Source organism: Macaca fascicularis, chromosome 12 (assembly GCF_037993035.2).
Source record: "Macaca fascicularis isolate 582-1 chromosome 12, T2T-MFA8v1.1".
Taxonomy (NCBI): domain Eukaryota; kingdom Metazoa; phylum Chordata; class Mammalia; order Primates; family Cercopithecidae; genus Macaca; species Macaca fascicularis.
This window is the reverse complement of record NC_088386.1, coordinates 113,800,987-113,819,424: the sequence shown is the minus strand read 5'-3', so window position 1 is coordinate 113,819,424 and position 18,438 is coordinate 113,800,987. Positions and strand designations below refer to the sequence as shown.

At 53.4% G+C, this 18,438-nt stretch overlaps 1 protein-coding gene across 32 annotated transcripts in view; it reads left to right on the top strand.

The window, feature by feature from the left end:
• Positions 1 to 18,438, top strand: part of TNS1 (tensin 1) — a 214,210-nt gene that overhangs the window by 81,094 nt on the left and 114,678 nt on the right. For 31 of the 32 annotated variants that reach the window (XM_074010045.1, XM_074010043.1, XM_015432758.4 and 28 more), the window contains one exon: positions 10,614 to 10,655. In XM_074010045.1, coding sequence (XP_073866146.1) covers positions 10,614 to 10,655 — 42 coding nt within the window. Of the gene's footprint in view, positions 1 to 2,403; positions 2,602 to 10,613; positions 10,656 to 18,438 lie in introns of those variants that run through there. The other variant, XM_065526059.2, reaches the window with a different exon arrangement.

Sequence of the window (18,438 nt, the reverse complement as noted above, 5' to 3'; positions counted from 1 at the left end):
ACTCTGAAGCCTGCATTCCATATTGTCTGTTCACACCTCCTTTTCTAGCATGGCGGCTGGCTTACCCCCAGTCCTCCAGCAGCGTGCCTCAGCAGCTCCGACTGCCCCACTTTCCTGCCCCTCCATCTTCTTATGTTTCTGGGAGCCGCTCTATAACCTCTCTCCTCTGCTCCCTGCCCAGCTCAGAGCCTCTTCCAGGCTGGACTCTCGGGCTCCAGCCCCACCCCTCACCCATGCCTTCTCACTGGCTCTGGGGGCATGAGGCCACTCCAGGGCCCTGGACATTGGCCTCAGCCTGGCCCTCTAGGTCATGTGCAGTGTGGCATTAGCTGCCTCTCTGACCACCTTTCTCCATTTGGCCAAGTGTGCCCTGGGCACAGCTAACTGGTCTCTTTGTGTTCTCTGACCCCTGGCATCTCTCCTCCCTACCCACCTCAAAGGCCATGTTCTCCATGAAACTTTCTGTGATTCCCGACTGGGCAAGGTGGTGTGGTCCTGGGCAGATATGAGACTTTGGACACAACCACTGCAGAACTTGGTTCAATATCCATTATTTACCGGTTGTGTAACCTTAGGCTGAGAATACAACCTCTTAGTGCCTCATTTCCTCATCTGTAAAATGGGCTGATAGCCCCTAGCTCAGAGTGCACCATATTGAATGAAAGCGGACCCGAACGTGGTTTTCTCTGGCCAGAGCAAGGGCTTTGAGGTGGAGAGGTGAGAAATGGGCGTGGAGAGGGAGGCACAGCCAAGTCCCGAAGGGCCTGATGGCCATATTAGGACATTTGGACTTTCTCCCGTGAGCTGAGAGCGATGCAAGGACTTTAGGCAGAGAAGTGACACTGCTGGATGTGCATTTTAGAAATAGCTCCCTGGCTGCCAAGTGGAGAATGGGCTGGAGGGGACAAGGCTGAGGGCAGGGAGACCAGCGTTGAAGGCTGTTGCAATCATCTCTATGATTAATAGGACCTGGGAAGGGGTGTCTGTGGCTCAGAGAGGTATTTAGGAGGAGGAATTGCCTAGGCTTGGTGGAAGGGAGGGGAAAGAATGAAGGAGGATACTCGGGCTTCTGGCTTGAACAACTTTGGTGGCCAGGGTGGGTCGGGGGTGCAGGGCTAAGGGAGGGGTGATGGGTGGAGCTGGGGGTGGTGGCTGGGGTTGTCAGTGCCATGCAGGAAGGCCAGGACGTGGCCGAGTGTGGGCAGGATCGTGAATCCAGGATGCTGACGGGTCATGCCCTGGGCCCCTCCGTGCCCTCTGACCCCTGCTGGTGCTTCCCTGTGGCCCTGCCTGGCCTGGCCTTTTGTCCTGGCTATTGCGGGGACCCTCTCACCCAGTCCCGGCAGGCTTGTGCTCTCTCGTGCTCCCTGGGTCTGGCACACAGCAGGTACTCAGTGCAGCTTTGCTGAACCCCACGTCTCTGGCCCCCCTGCTCATCAGCACATGCTCCTAAGAAGTCCAGCCTGGTGTGCAGCCTCACCTCTCCCAGCTTCCCTGATTCGGGGTGTGGGTGAGTGTGGCCCCTGAGCCGAGGCCCTTGAGATCCCTGCTTGGGTTGTCTGGAGGCAAATCTTCAGAGAAGACTCCCTGCATTCACCTGGGGTGGGTCCATCTGAATGCCATGGTGTCGTGCCTTCGTCCAGGCTGGCTTGGGAGGGGCTAGCTTCAGTGGGTGGGAGGCCCATGGGTCCCACAGCGTGACCTGCTGGTCCCCCTGAGTTCCCTTTGCTGTTGTCAGCTTCTGACTGAAGCTGCCCGGAGCTCCACATTCCACAGGCTCCTGAAGGGCCAGGCACACCTGCTCTTCCCTGCCTCGTTCAGGTGTGGTTGTTGAGTGGCCTTTATGTGGGCCTGACAGCTGCTCTGTGTGTGGGTGTGGTTAGAGGTGGGGAGGTTCTTGTCTGAAGAGGATCTCCTCTGTCTGGAGAGCCCATCTCGAGTGACTTGCAGGATAGGGAGCCTAGTGATGGGCTGGGGGGTCAATGAGTGGGGCCAGGAAAGAGGATCCTGAGACAAGAAGAGAAAATGGAGGAGGAAGCAGTGGGCAGCTGCAGCTTTGGGGACAGGTTGATGGGGCCAGTGATCTAAGAGGAGCTTGGCTCAGGAGGATTTGGGGAGGGGTGGGGCCTGGGGCCTTGGGGACAGGGCTGAGCCAGCCCTCTGGGACTCTTCTGTGTCCTCTCTGTTGCAGGTTCTGGGTCCCAGCCTGTTCTGGGTTTGGGGAAATGGCCAGGCCCGCTCCCTGTCCCCACTGTCTTTGGAGGGACACTCAGGGCTTGGGCGTGTGTGCCCTGGCTTGGTGTCGCTGGAAACAGGCCCCTTCTTGCCTCCAGGAACTTGATGCGCTTCATTTCCTGGTCCAAACAGAACTCTATATAAGGGAAGGAAACAGCCTAGCAGGCCGGGGAGCCTGAAGAGGCTGGAGCAAGCACTGGTGAAGGCCAGCGGCCTGGTGGGGAGGGCACAGGCCTGGGGAGGAAAGGGGCCACGGCAGTGGCCACCTTCTCTCCAGGATCCCTCCTTCTGAGGGCCTGAGGCTCAGCCTGGGAGGCCAGTGTCTTTGAGCTGTGCTGGGATCCTTGAGACCTCTGGCCCTTCCAGGTAAGCCTGGTAATCTTGTCCCCACGCCCTCCCTCCATGGCCCTGGCATTCTTGCAGCTCCTTGTCTGTTGAGCATCCTCAAATCCTGAAGGAGGCCTGCCTCCCTCCTGGCTGCCAGGCCAACAACTGGCCCTCTCCCCTGGGCCTCCTAGCTTGCCTTACCGGGTTGGAGGGGTTGTCTGGGGCCTTCCTGAGTTCCAGTGGACTCATGGTGTGAGCCCTGTCCACAGATTGGGGGGGTCACCTGCCTATTTCCTCATCACAGGCATGGAGACTGGGGCCTTCTGGGATCATTGTCTGGATTTTTCTGGACCCCTCTGGTATCGTCTCAGAGGCCAGGGCTCAGAAGCTGCCTGCCTCCTGGCCACGGGTTCCTGGGACAGGGCCCAGAGGGTGAACTGCAGGCAGAGCTGTGGGCATGCCAGGTCTGCTCTAAGAGTGGGTAGTGGCACCCTCCCGTGCTCTGGGTGAGGAAGATAAGTCAAGGGTGGGGATGGGGGTCACTGCAAATGTGTGTTTTGTTGGGGTGGAGATGAGGGCCCCTGGGTTTCAGGGTGCCTGATGGCCTCTTGTCTATGGGTTATAGGGTCCTCTTCTCCCCCACTTTCTCCTTCTCCTTGTTGTTATTAGTGATGTGACTGTACATCCTTGCTTGCCTTAAACTTCCCACCCGTCACCTCCCCCAGATCCTACTCCTGGACATTTTTATCTGGAGCATAATTTCAACCTGGTCCTTCTCCTACTCAAGTGCCTTCAGTGGCTCCCCAGTGCCAATGGCTAAAATTGAACTCTTTCACTGGGCATTCAAGGTTGCCCATGGTCAAGCCTAGAAAGACAGTTATGTCATCCTTCTTCTCTTCATCCCTTCCAATGCCTGCTTCAATGCCCCTCTTCCTTTCCTTCACCCATCCTGTGTCCCAGCCAAAGAGGGTTTCTAGTGGTTCTTTCAACACACCAAGCATTCCCGCCTCCGTGCCTTTTTTATGTGTTATTCCTACCCCCAAATGTCCTTTCCCCATCTCCACCTTTCAAAACTGTATCCACTCACCAAGTGAGCATCAGACTCTGAGACAGGCATGGGGACTTCTCAATGGAAATGATCCATGTGCTGCCTCCTCTCGGAGCTTTCAAGGGTAGTGGGTGAGACACACAGTGGACAAACAGAAGCAATGCATCCTCCATGCCAGGCTCAGTTGCCCTTGCTTCATGGAGCCTGCCTGGATCCCCTGACTTCTCTCTGTGATCCCGCAGCCCTGGCACCTCTGCCACAGCATGGGCCCTGTCCCACTGTAGAGGCAGCATGACAGGTGGGGCTAGGCAGGTGTTTGAGTCCGGCAGACCCAGGTGACAGCCCTGATACCGTCCTTTGGAAGCTGCGCCGTCTCGGGTCTGGCAGAATGGTTGAGAGGACTGCCTGAGACCCTGGAGGACGGGGATGCTGATGCCTGCCTCGTGAGTGGTTGTGAGGAGTGAAGGATGCATACACAAAAGCTCGGAACAGTGCCTGGTGTGCAGAGATCTTAGCAACGAACACTTCTGTTTCCGCCACAGTGACTACCACTAGTTATTCCACTTGGGGCAAATTGCTTAACTTCTCCAAGCCCATTTACCTGAAAAACTTGTCAAGAAGATCACAAAAAATAAGACATGTAAAACACCCAGCTCAGAGACACACAGTGGGTACTCTACAAACCCCAGTTTCCTTCCCTCTCATGTGCCTTTTGGGGCAGGGATGTGAGGTAGGTGTCAGCAACCCAGGTGTCCATGGATGGATGAATGGAAAAACACGAGGTGGTGTAATCTGTACAATGGAACAGTATTCAGCCTTAAAAAGAAGGAAGTTCTCATACATGCTACAACCTGAATGACTCTTGAAAATATGATGCTAAGGGTATTAGTCTGCTTGGGCTGCCATAACAAAATACCATACACCGGGTGACTTAAACGATAGAAATGAATTTTCTTATGGTTCTGGAGGCTGGAATCCAGAGGCTGAGATCAAGGTATCAGCAGGGTTGGTTTCTCCTGAGACCTCTCTTCTTGGCTTGGAGATGCCACCTTCTCCCTGTGCCTTCACACGGTTTTCCCTGGTATATTTCTGTGCCCTCGTTTCCTCCACTTATAAGGACACCAGTCAAATTGGATTAGGGTCTCATTTTAACTTAGTTACCTCATTAAAGACCCTGTCTCCAAATACAGTCACATTCTGAGGTTGCCGAGGGTTAGGACTTTGATACATGAAGGAGGACATAGAATTCAGCTTCTAATACTAAGTAAAATAAGTCAGATATCAAAGGGCAAATATTATATGATTACTCTTACAGGAAGTACCTAGAATAGGCAAATTCATAAAGAAAGAGAGTAGGTTAGAGGTTACCAGGGATTTGGGGGAGGGGAAATGAGTGCTAATGGGTGTAAGGATGTTTGGGATGATGAAAAGGTTCTAGAAATGGATAATGGTAATGGTTGTACATTACCGTGAATGTTCTTAATGCCACCGAATATATTTAGAAATAGTTAAAATAGTAAAGGTTATGTTATGTGCATTTTACCACAGTAAAGAAAAAGGGACTAGCAGGAGATGGTTGAGGGGGGACCCCTTTTCCACTCAGTCTTATATGAAATGCTGAATTCCCAGATGCACATGGGTCTTGTTTAAGCTGGGGGCAAGGCTGTCCTCTTCAGTCTCAGGGGCCAGGTGAATGTGAATGTGTGTGTGGGGCCCCTTTGGAGGGCTAGGCAAGCTTAGGAGTTTGGGATTTTACATAACTAAGGCTGAGATGTTGGCTCTTTCTTGGGGGCCTGGGGATGGGAGTGTCACCCAGTTGGGGCCCTGGTCCTGCCACTTGCAGGGTTGGGAGGTGAGAGGGGCAGTGCTAGGCAGATGCCTGGGTTTTCTCTTGATCTGCAAAGAGCAGTGCCTGGAGTCCACAGACCAAGATTCCACCTGCAGATGACCTCCTCCCAGTGGGAGCCGAGCATAGAATCCTGAATGTCATAATCCCAAATGGTAAAATCCCAAAAATATAATTTTGGAAAAAATAACAAACATTCTTTAAATGATGTTTATTTACATTTTTAAAAGGGGGTTTGAGAAACATGTAAAAACACGACAGAACATTTCATAGGCCATTTTACACAATAAAATAGGCAATAATAACACTTATATTTTTGCAAGCATAAACACTCAGGTGTTTAATGATAGTCACATTGGTATAACAGTTATGAGCAGATGAACTGTATTCATAAAGAAATAAGCAAAAGGGAAATATATAAGCACATATTGCTGTGGTTGGTAATTGTGTACCCTCAGCTGTATAACTGCAGTCACCTGAAATACCATGATGGACAACCTAAGTCTTGTGATGAGACTAATCAAAAACCTCAATGGGTTACCACTGCATAACCACTGCAGCAGACACCCAAAGGACCAAGATCTCAAGAAATTTTACCTTTCACAAATGCAGATGTAGTGGGATTATGATCTAAACTCCTTCCCAGCTGATTAACCTGAGCAAACATCGTGACCTTGTGGAGCTTCTGTTTCTCCACATGTGAAATGGGAGCAATATTGCTGACTCTGTGGGCTTGGAGGGTCTCAGAGAGATAAGGTGTATGATAAAATTAGCCCCAGTGCCTGGTGCCTAGTAGGTACTTAACAAATAGCAGCGATTGTTACCACAAGTGACCCCAGGTGCCTCCCTGGCACCTGAAAGTGATTCAGGCCTCGAATCACTTTCATTCCTTCAACAGACATTTAGTGTGTACCTACTGTGTGCTGGCTCTGTGCTGGACTAGTTTGATGGATAAGATGTGCTTCCTGCCCTCATGACACTTGTTTTCTAGAGGGGGAAACAGATTATAGACAAGGAAGCACACACACCTATAATTACAAATTGTAATAAGGTCTGTGAAGGAAGAGATATGAGTGTGGGAGAGAGAATATTGTGTGGGTGTGTGCGTGTGTGAAAGAGAGAGAAACATAACGGAATTAGGGAGGGTCTCTGGGGTGGTGACATTTAAGCCAAAGCTAGAAGGACAGGAAGGACACAGCTCTGCAGACAGTTGGAGGAAGAGCGTTCCAGGCAGAGGGAACTGCATACGCACAGGCTCTGAGGAAGAACAGAACTAGGTGTCGGAGGGATTGAGAGGAACCCATCCCCGTGTGTGGCTTCAGGTCCCGGATAAGGGGGCCGAGCATAGAACGAAGAGGGAGAGGACAGCAGAGCCTGGGTCATGCAGGAAGCTCCCTGCCTGGGCTGGCTGCTCTCTAGCGCTTTTAGGCCCTCGTGTCCTGGGGGTGTCTCCACGGGTGCGCCCTGTTGTTGCCATTGTGCTCAGGGACCTCTGAAGTTGAGAAAATACTAGTGGGTGTGGGGGCTGACGAGTGCCAGGCATCAGCCCTGGTCTGGGAGGCTACCATGCTCACCTTCCAGCTGCACCCCCGGGGCTCCACCTCGCAGCCTCCAGAGCCAGACTGCTTTGCTGCAGTGCTGGGCAAATTGTTAACCTTTCTGTGCCTTAGTTTCTTCACCTGTGAAGCGGGGATAATAGCATCCAATGAGAGCAAAGGGCTTGGTACAGTAATTAAGCTTCGGTTAGTGTGAGCAAAGGGCTGAGTGTAGACATAGCACACTCACTCCATGAGCATTGTTCCTGTGACTGTGGATGGCTCTGTGGACATGTGTGTTTCTAGCACAAGAGCATGTCTCCAAACCCGGACCCCGACTTTGCATTGTGCCTCCTGTTGTCCAACTCATTAGCCTCTGTGTACCTCAGTCTTCTCATCCACAAAATGGGGATAATAATGATTACGCTCAGCCTTGTTACGATAATTAAATGAGTTAATTAATGCAAACTGCTGAGAACAGTGCCTGGCACAGAGCAAGGGTGATGGGAGTTTATTTGCTGCTGTGATTTTTATTGCTATGTTATTCAGAGTGAAAAGATTGAGCAGGACACCCTGTCAGTTCCAAATCTCTAAATGAGATCCACTGGGAGAAGGGGGCTTACCTGAGGCTGACTTTCTGGGTCTGAGCCCTGGAATCCTGCACTGACAGCTCTGGGAGGTGAGCCTATGGCAGGGCTGGCACCAAGACCCCCTATAGCCACCCTCAGAGTCTGCCGCTCTGCAGAGGGAGGCTTCCTTACCTGGGCCCCCTGGGGACTCCAGGACTGTGGGGCCACAGGGCATGGGCCACAGAGTGGCAGGGGGCCCTGGCTCTCCCTGGCACATTCTGGACTCCTGAGAGGGTGGCCAGGGGCCAGGGTGCCGGAGGGAAGGCGAGAGCCTTTTAAGGAAACATTTCTCTGCTTAAAAAAAAAGAGAGAGACAAGAAACATTGAAACACACAACAAAGTCAGTGGGCTGGCCGGCCAGCGGGCCTGGAATGCATGACTGTGGGCGGAGGATGGAAGACGCCGTGGGGGGTGGCAGGCCACGAGGGGGCACCCAGGCATCAGGCCCTCGGGCTGGGGCTTGACAGCTCCCCTGCAGGGCCAGGTTCTTAGGGGGTGCCTCTGCCTCTGGAGGCCAGGGAAGGGACCTGCGGTCAGGATACCTGGGCCCCCTCCTGTCCACTGCCTGAGAGTAGGTCTGGGAGGGAGACCGTCCTGTTCGTCTCAGAGAACACCTGTCTCTTCTGTTCCTAGTTCAAAATGTAGCCATAACCCCTCCCTCCCTTTTCCAATCCCTAGCTTCTAAATGGAGAGCAGAAACACACCTCTTGGGAGGGAGGGGACTGGTGGAGGCTGGGGCCCTGGCAGCGGCAGGCATCAGCCCGTCCTCTGGCAGCTTCGCCTGGCTCGCGGTCCCTGCCCAACCCAAGCTCAGAAGAAAGAACACAGCAAGGGTGCTGTCCTGGGAACTGTACTCTCTCCCCCAGGACTGAGGGACCCATGGTGACAGAGTGGGTTGGGGGAAGGCACCCTGGGGCCCTGGCCCATGACCTTGAAACCTCCCAGTCCCCAGAGCAGCGTTTGGTGCTATGCTTGGCAGGGACAGCAGTGTCCCCTGTAGCTGAGACCTGGTCTCGTAGGCAGGGCAAGCAGAGAGCCCTGCAGGCCACAGCCAGCTCTGGGGAACTCCCCTTCCCTCCCAGTCTGTTACCCTGGCACCCTCTCCCCCAGCCCTGGGTTCTGTCCCTCAGAGGCCTCTTCTAAAACAATCACTCCTAGCCCCATGCTGGTGTAGATTAAGGACGCTGGGCTTCTGGGGGCAGTTCTGTTCCCCCTGTGTCTCCTCATTCTCCCGAAATTCTCACGAGTGATAAGCTTCCCTTCACATCTCATCTTGGGACTTAGACGCCTGGGTTCAAATCTCGGCCACTTATCAGCTGTGTGACCTTGGGCAATTTAACCTCTCCATGCCTTGTGCACCACAACTGAGGAAATAACAATAGTAACCCATCTTACTGGGTGGTTGCAAGGATTAAAGGTGTTAACAGAGATAAAGCATTTATAATCATGCCTGTCATCTAGTACACACTCAATAGTATTGGGTATCATTTTTGTCGGTTCTGTTTGGCCCCCTGTGATTCTCCCACTAGTCCTAGAATTCTGTGGAGCAAAGGGGAATAAATGCTAGGACTCCATTTGGGCCTGTTTGCTAGAGAATGAGTTGGGCAGGGAGTCTGTAGCCTGACTATGTCAAGAACCCAGGAATGCCAACTCCCAGCCAACTTTGCCCCTTCCAGAGCTTGGAGCACACTGCCCCACAGGTGCTGTCCTTGTCTGGGCTGGTGTGTCAAGCCTGGGGAATCCCTGGGCTAGTGGGATGACAGCATGCGGTCAGCTGGAGGGAGGGCTCAGCTAGGGTGCCCAATGCCCAGTCAGCACCAGCTGGGGCTGGGCTGAGGGCTCTTGCTGCTACCATTCCACCGGGCTGGTGGGTGGGGAGGGGTTGCCCCCTGTCTGGGGGAGGCAGCTACCCCCTCTTTGGACATCCATGGCTTGTTCCCAGATAGCCTCATGCCCGAGGGAGAGTCTCCCACTTTGTGCCCACTGTGGGCCCCTTGCCTGGTGTTCAGGTCAGGAATTGGAGCCAAGGTGGAGGACTGAGCTCCAAGAAAAACGTGTCCTGGCTAGAAAAAAGGAGCACATTCAGTCTCTGATAATGCCCCTGCTAATTGTCAGGGTAATAGCTCCGCTGCCAGGCCTGGCCAGGAAAATGTTATCTCAGGGAAGGGAGCAATGGAGCCTTCCCTCCCTCCCCTCTACTCTCCTCCTCCCTCTGGCTCCCTCCCCTCTACTCTCCTCTTCCCGGCTGCCTTCCTCCCGTCTACTCTCCCCCTCTCCCTTCTTCCCTCTGTCTGGAGGTTCAAGTTGCCATCTCCTTCTCTGGATCAGAGAGGAAGATGAGGATCATGAAACTTGTGAAGATCACAGCTCACTCACAGAGGGTGCTTCTGCCTCTCCAAGCCTTCCACATGTATTAGCCACACTCATGGCTTTCTTCGGAAGGGCTGGTGGGTCGCTTTACCACCCACTTCCTGCATGCTCTGGGAAACTGCCAGAGCTGGTAGGAGCCTTCTGCAGCACTGAACTTTGGGGGAGATCCCTTAGCAATGGGGAGAACCAAGGAGGTGACTCTCCCTTTTCTGATGATGGTCCTAATCACAGTTTTTAAAAATGCAAAATGAATTTTACCACATTGTAGAAATTTCAGGACATAGAGAAAAAAAAAATCCTTCTTCTTATTACCTGAAGCCTCTGTTATTGAAATGCCGGTGCAGTGACCTCCAGTCTCCCAGCATCTGCATATTTGTCTCAGAATTTTAATTGTTACACTCATTTCATTTTTGCCTTCTGCGGCCCCTGCTCCCTTTTCCAGGTGTTATTGCTGGAGTATTTTTTCTATGTTGCTCCATAGTCTGCTGAAGAACGCTCAACCCGGAAGGAGTCAGCCTGTGTGAGGGAATGGGGCGGGGGGAGGCATGTGGTGACCTCAGGAGGTGCTGGCTGTTTCTGGAGACAAGAGATGCTCACCTGCCCTTTCTCTGTTCCTTCCACAGGTGGCTGCCCCCTGTGTTCCTCCATCCAACCATGAGCTGGTGGTGAGTGACGCCCTTCCTTGCCCTGCAAGTCCCGCCTCCCCTCCCTCCGCAGCTCCCAGCTGCAGCTTTCTTTAGACCCAAATATGTTGGTAACTGGGGTGTCGGGCAATTAGGTGGAGGAGGAGGGTCGACCTCCCTGGGCCGAAGCAGGCCTGGGAGGAAATGAGTCATGAGGTCCCTTCTGATGAGATGCAGTGCCTGCTATTTCCAACCTTGAGACTTGCGTCCTTAGAAAAACCCATAAAAGGGCATCTTGTGTGTCTCCAGGCCTGGCCAGGTGCCTGTTGTCCCGGGGCTCAAGGACCAGGGGCTGCCACGCATCTCCTTCTGCCTGCCTGGTGCCAGGTCAGGCACCCTGGGGCTGGAGGTGGGGGATGACCCTCAGAGTCCATTCACCTGGGCAGTTTCACCCCACAGGCGACCTCTGTTCTGCCTCTAAGCCCCTTGGCTTGACTTTGCTTTTCTGCTCCCTTTCCATTTACCCCACTTCTTTTCCCCTCACCCCCAAATCAGGCTTGCACCATAGCCCGGACTGGGGCAGGATCCCTGTGAGTTGTGAGCTGTAGAGAGGGTCCTGCTCCACCCTGATGCCAGCTGGGCTGATTTGGCACACTGGGCAGTCTTCCTTCCTGCCTCTCACCACCTTCTCACCCTTCAGAGGTCTTCTTCCTCCCCACCGTGGCCCTGGAGGCAGACAAGGCTCTGGGGGCTGCTGGGGAAGGAAGGGGGCTGCCCGCATGCACGTGTGTGCCTGTGTACAGGTGTGGGGGTGTGTCCCAGAAGGGCACCTTGTGAGCACAATTGGATCAGGCTGTGGAGGTGCCTGTGTCGGTACTGATGTTAGCAGGAGCCTGGGGCGGGGCGAGGCTGTTCTGGAGCTCAAGCAGTTGTAGGTACCTCACACACCTCTGTGGTGACTTGCTCAGCCCAGACACTGGGCGCTCAGTCAGGCCGCAGAGTCTCCTTCCTTTCATCAATATCCACTTGCTGTATGACAAGTGGGTGGTCCCATCCTGTTTCTTTCTGGACCTCAATTTTCCTTTCTGTCAGGATGCTCCAAGGGCCCCCTCCATGTTGATGAGTGTACCCTCTCCCTCCCTCCCTCCCTCCCTATTCAGGGTGGTGATGGAGTGAAATGAAGTGCACAGAAGTGCTTGGGACTCTGAGTGTCACTGCTCTGCACGTTCCGGCTCAGGCCTTGCTGGGGCTGTTTACCTTCTTTGCAGTGGTCCCTCCTTCCCTGGTCTCACTAGGGCCAGGCTCTCCTGGGCCTCAGTGCTGCCCAGCCCTGCTGCTGCAGATGTGGAGTGTTATTCACACGGAGCCCAGTGGAGGGTCATCTGGCAACAGCGGGGGCTGGGGGTGGACTGCAGTCGGGCTTGGAACTGCCAGCAAGAAATCGCGCTTGGATTGCAGAGGGACACCATGGGAGTCCGAGGAGGGCGGGCGGGGAGGGGCGAGTGTACATTTCTCCTTTTTCCAGCTGAACTCCCACCTTGTGGCTAAGAACAGAATGTTCTTGGCTGCTTTATGAGGCTGGGGGTCCAGGGTTTAGGGACCACCAGGCAGAAGCTAGATGTTTGGTTGCTGGGAGTCTCATGAGCTTTGTTTACATGAAGAGCGGTCAGAGGTTGGGACAAAAGGGAATAGGTTGGCATTCCAGCTGGAGGGACTGCAGTTAGAATCCAGAAGGGACTCATGCCTGAGCAAGGCTGCGTGTCTCTATGGTGTGCCCAACCTGTGCAGGGGCTCTGCCCTTCGAGGAGGCTGGATCAGCCGCCTGGTGGTGAAATGGCTATGACACCAGACTGTGCTCCCAGAGGTTCCCCTGCCTGAGTCACAACCCGCCTCCCCAGCAGTAAAGAGCAAGGAAGTTAGACCACCTCCTTCTGCATCCCAGCTCCCCTGCTCCTTGGTGTATGACCCTGACATTGCTAACCTCCCTGGACCTCTGTTTCTCTTCTTCATAATGGGAGTTAGTGATGGTACCTATGCTGTAAGGTTGCCAAAAGACCAAAGTAAGCACATTAATCCATTTAATTCACCTGTTTTCAAAGCCCTTCAGTGCTGGCCCATTTCACTGGAGCAAAAGTTCAGGTACTTCCATTGGCCCAAGCAGCCCTACATGACAGGTTTCCTCTTGCTTCAGCTCCTTCTCATTCACCTGTGTCTTGTCATTTTCCTTTCTCACCTCGTCTCCTTCTCAGCGCCTCACTCGCTCTGTTTCAGCCATCTGGCCTTCCTGCTGGTCCTTGAACATACATGATGCCTCCAGGCCTTTGCACTTGCTATTTCCCCCTGCCTGGAATGCTCTTCCTGCAAATACCCGTAAGGCTTTTCCCCCAGTCTCAAGTTTTGTGTTTTTTTTTTTTTGAGACACAGTCTCACTTTGTTGCCCAGGCTGGAGTGCAGTGGTGCGATCTTGGCTCACTGCAACCTCCACTTCCCGGATTCAAGCAATTTCTCCTGCCTCAGCCTCCTGAGTAGCTGGGACTACAGGTGCACAACACCACACTCTGCTAATTTTTGCATTTTTAGTAGAGATGGGGTTTCATTAGGTTGGCCAGGCTGGTCTCAAACTCCTGACCTCATATGATCCTCCTGCCTCGGCCTCTCAAAGTGCTGGGATTACAGGCGTGAGCTACTGCGCCTGGCCGAACCTCAAATCTTTATTCAAGGGTCAGCATTTCCCTTTCCCCAGCACCTAGTCTCCCTTCCATGCTTCCACTGCCCCTCAGCATGCATCGCCCCCGATACACGATGCATTTTACTTATTTGTCTTGTTTAAGGGGCTTTGCCCACGCCAGCGTGTAAACTCCATTACGACAAGGGAGTTTTATCTGTTCTGTTCAGTGTTGTGTCCCCACTGCCTTGCACACGGTAGGTGCTCCATATATGTTTCTTGAATGGCTGGAAGGAAGGCATTCAGCCCGATGTCTGGCAGATTGGGTACTCAGTAAACAGGACTGCTATGGCTCCTGTTCCCTAGCTGGCGAATGGGTGGGGCTGTCGAGTCCTAAAGGTGGGGGGCCATGGGGGAGGGTGGCAGCTGCCTTCAACTGGAAGCTCTGCTACTGTCCCTGGGGAGTGGGAAAGTGGCCCAGGGGAAACCGGGAGAAAGTTTGGCTTCCCCAAGAGCACTCAGCACCTGTTTCCTCACGGGCGGGCGAGGCAAGTGCTTTGAACAGGTTCACAAGAGGGAGGAAAGGGCGGGTTTGTATTTTTCCTTCCTTTTCCATTTGTTGCCTGCCCTTCAGCCTCAGTAGGCTGCTCTCCAGCCTCCCTGCCCATTCCCTGTCCTTCATGGTGTGTCTGTCCTTCTGTGTGTTGTGTTTTCTTCATGTCTCAGTTCAGCTCCAGCTCTCCGTCTGGCCTTCTCACTGATCTTGCTTAAATTCCAACCCCTGGGATTAGGACCCCTCCTCTCAGACATAGAATTTCTGCCCAGCTTCAGGCCCTGCCAGCCAAACACATTTCCCAGCCTGCGCCCGGGCCAGCCAGGGCAAAGTGGCTTAATCTTCAACCATGTTTTCATCTTACTCAACAGATGTTGCCCAAGGCCTTGGGTAGAAGGGACCTAGGGTCACCACCCTCCTGTGGGGCACTGGTGGGGCAGGATGGAGAGGCGAGGGGGCTTGTTTGCCACAGACACTCCTGATCCTTGGAAAGAGCTGAAGCAGCTTTTCTCAACTTCTGAAAAATAAGAGTCAAAGGAATTTTTCAAGGGTGATCGCCAAATGGGTTGGCCACCAAGGTCGGCGGATGTCAGGTCTTCTGTGGGCAGGAGAGCTGGACTGGGGGTGGAATGGTGTGCACATTGCTTCTCCTCGCCCAGGCAGGCCCAGCACAGGGGCTTGGAATGTCACTGTAGAATGACTTGGAGGTCTGTAGGTCGGGGTGGGGGGTCTGGAGGGGAGGAGGTGAATGGGGAATAGAAATTGCCCAGTAGGAAATCATGCTTGGATTGAAGAGGGACACCATGGGAGTCCGAGGAGGCTGGTTTCACTCATAATAGTAATAATAGCAACAGTGAGAGATTAACCCTTTACTGGAACTTCATATCTGCCGAGCTTTGTTCTAAACACTTTACAAAAATAGACTGATTTAATCCTGATGACAGTGCAATGAGGGAGGTGCTGTGATGATCCCAATGTCACAGATGAAGAACTGAAGCTGAAGGCCACAGAGCTATTAAAAGAGGGAGCTGGGATTCTGACACGGTGGTCTGGCACCAGAGTTCACCCTCCTAAGCACAAATAATGACTGATATCACTGTCACTTGCATAGCCCTTGCCGTTTTCAAAGCCCTTTCCATGACGTGGGACCATTGGGACCCCACAGTGACTTGTGTGGAAGCCTGGCAGGCCCGAGCCCATCCTGGGAAGACAGGAACAAACAATGCATGGAGCAAACTGGGTGCCTTGTTCACGGTCACATAGCTCGCAGTGGCAGGGCTGGGTCAGGAGTGGATTCTTGGTCTGCTTTTCTCCCTAGGCTGCCCTCGGTGCTTACTCCTGATGTAAGTATGCGATGTTGCTGGGTGATGGACTTCTCCTGGGCCCCTCTTTCTAAACAGCTAGCTTCTCTATTTGCCAGTAGGCTTGGGATGTGGGGGAGGGTCTGTCCATCCATGTAACCATCCAGCCATCTTGCCAATACATATCTCTTGAGCACCTACCCCCTGGGCTTAGGACCCCTCAGTGCTAGGCACTGTTCTATGTGCTGGGGCTTCAGGGTTCCTTTCTGCCACAGGTGTCAGTGCTTCTCGAAGACAGATGGGCATGGAGTAGACCTGGAGCCACAGGGTGGAGAGGACTGTAGACGCCATCTAGTCCCATCCTGTTCTTTTGCAGATAAGGAAACAGGCCCTGATCTTCTTAAGTGACTTTCTGAAGGTCTCCCAGTGTCAGAGCTGAGGTTAGAAGGCACTGTGCTCCCTCACGGAAGCAGAGAAGGGTGTGATGTCAATTGAAAGCAGAGAAAGAGAGTGGAGCACTCAGCTTCAGTGTGCGGGCTTGCTCCCTCAAGGGTGATGTACAGTCACTTCAGTCAGCCTGAACTCTGACCTGATGCATTTCATCCCAAGGCACTGGGCAGGCCACGGGTGGCCATCCTTGGGAAATCCTGAAAAAATGGCTGATTTTCAAAGGGGATGGGCAAACTCTGAGCATTGCATTCCCAAAAGGATGCTGAGCATGGGGAGGGAGGTTGAAAACCCCAACCTGAGCAACCCCTAGGGCTGCTTTGCCTAGAGAGATAAGACATGGAATGGGTGCAGAATGGGAGTGAGAATATGTTGAAAGGCAAATAAACTCATTTTTCCATTGTTCTGCAAAGTAGAACTTGGTAGGTTAAGGTCATCAGAAAGAGGAGGAAACTCAGTCTCCTCATTTGCCAAAAGGAGTTCAAAGTGCTTCTTAAAGAACAGCATTTAGGCCGGGCATGGTGGCTCACGCCTATAATCCCAGCACTTTGGGATGCTGAGGCAGGTGGATCACGAGTTCAAGAGATCGAGACCATCCTGGCCAACATGGTGAAACCCCATCTCTACTAAAACTACAAAAATTAGCTGGGCGTGGTGGCTCGCACCTGTAGTCATAGCTACTCGGGAGGCTGAGGCAGAGGTTGCAGTGAGCTGAGATCGCACCACTGCACTCCATTCTGGCAACAGAGCGAGACTCCGTCTCAAAACAAAAACAAAAACAAAACAAACAAAAAACACAAAGCATTCTCACTGATGCCTATCAGGTATAAGGCACCATGCTGATGGAAGATCCCCTCCTCAGGGAGCTGCCTGGGTAGAAGTCCTCACGCTCACTGAGGTCCTGCCATTTGACTGGGTTACGAAGTGACAAGATACACAAAGGCCAAGGCATCCCTGAATGTGCTGAACACCTCCCCTGTAACCCCTGCTTTGAAAAGTCCAAGTAGGGTGAAGGGTCCTGACCTTGGGGAACCGTCTGTTCAGTGGGAGAGAGAGAACTACACTATGGAAATAGTGCCTGACTCTGGGGTTTTGACGAGAGGTGGTAGCCTTGGTGTTCAGGGGAGGAAGTGATTTGCTTGATTTGCTCATGCTGTGGTGGTTGGGGAAACCTGCCTTCTGTTCAAGCCTAGTTTAAGTCTGGAACAAATAGAAGAGAGGAGGGAAGGAGGGAGGGTGTTTTGGAAGTTAGCAGGGCTGAAACAGAGAGGGCGTAGGACCTGGGTACCAATTGCTGAGTCTGAAAGAGGGCCAGGCAATCTAGTATAAATGTTTTGGGCAAGTCTGTCTTGCTAGGGAGAAGAGAGAACTGGGCAATCTTGTATCACCGGGGCCCAAACAACCCTTGGTGGCCCTGCCTGGGGCTGGTGGTGGGAGCAGTGTGGGTGCAGGAATGGGGGCAGGGACGAGCGTGATAGGCCTGGTGGGACTGAGCAGCTGTGACCAGAGGCTGCACGCTGGAGAAGAGAGAGTAAGCAGTGGAGTGGCTGGAGGGAGAAGGGGCCAGATATTGGAGGAGTCCACAAACCACACTGGGGAACTTGAACTTGACGTGCTAAGCACTAAGGGCTATCCTGAGTCCCCGAGTGGGGAAGTGACCCAAAGCAGAGTGTTAGAACTAGGAGTTTGCTGCCAGTTTCAGGGTGGCTTGGCAGGGAGGGACTGTCGGGGAGGGCAGGGCTGGCATAGATGCTTAGTGTGGCTCCAAGGCTATAGGCAAGGGTGGCTGGAGGGGTGTGGAGGAAGGGCATAGGCTTCCAGTGCCTGGTCAAGTCGGGGAGGAAAGCCATAACCAGTGAAGGACATGACAAGAAACAGCACAAAATATTCCAATCTGTGCAAGCTGGCTGCAGTGGGGGTGTCCACCATTGCACAGCCTCAGCCAGGATTTGGGTGTTGGGCTCCTCGAGGTGAATTAGGAGAAGGGGTTGAGGACAGGCGTGATCTGGCCAGATCCTTCCCCTGTGAAGAAATCAGACATAACTTTCCCCTTAATCACATGGAGCCTATTCTTTTTCCTCTGGTGGCCTGGGCCTGCTGGGAGACGATGGGGCCCCTGGAGCAACTGAGCAGATACACTTCAGGGTCGCAGGCTCCACTGCCAGCGTCCTCTGCCAGCCCTGTCTGCTCAGCACTCTTTCTCCAGCCCTTACCCATTGGCTCCCACTTTCTCAAGACTGAGGGAGGGGAGAGCACAGGGCTCTGGGAGGTGCAGACCTCAGAGGTCTCAGACTCAGAGGCGCAGACCTGATCTCACATTGAGCAGCCACCCTCCCTGGAAACTCCGTCTCCTCATTTGCAGAAAGGTGTTCAAAGTACTCCTTCTAGAGCCCTTGCTTGTGACAGTGAAGGGAGGTGATGCCTTGGGAGGCACGGGGCATGGAGAAAGAGCTGTCTCCCTCTGCTGCCTTCCGCCACTGCCTTGGTTTTGTAATTATGCTGTTGATAAAGGGCTCTCATAGGTCTGTATGTGGGGATGATTAAATGGGGCCACGCCTCTAACGTGCCATCTCAGAGGCTGCCATGCTCCAAGTGCCCCATGAAGGCTGTTTCCCTGCCCTTCCCTTCTGTTTTTAGCCCCTTCCCTGCATTTGCTTATGCTTCTATTTTTGAAACAAGTGAGCCTGGAATAACTTTCTCTGGGTCCTGGGTCTGAGGCCATTCCAGCCCTCGCTAGCCCTCCCTGCCGGCTCCCAGTTCCTTCCCCTCTTGATAGGCAGTGCGCCGTGACCTCACGGTTCATTGCCGTGGCAGTAGACGTGATGTCATGGGGTGGTCTTTTTGGCCCCCAGACCGCCC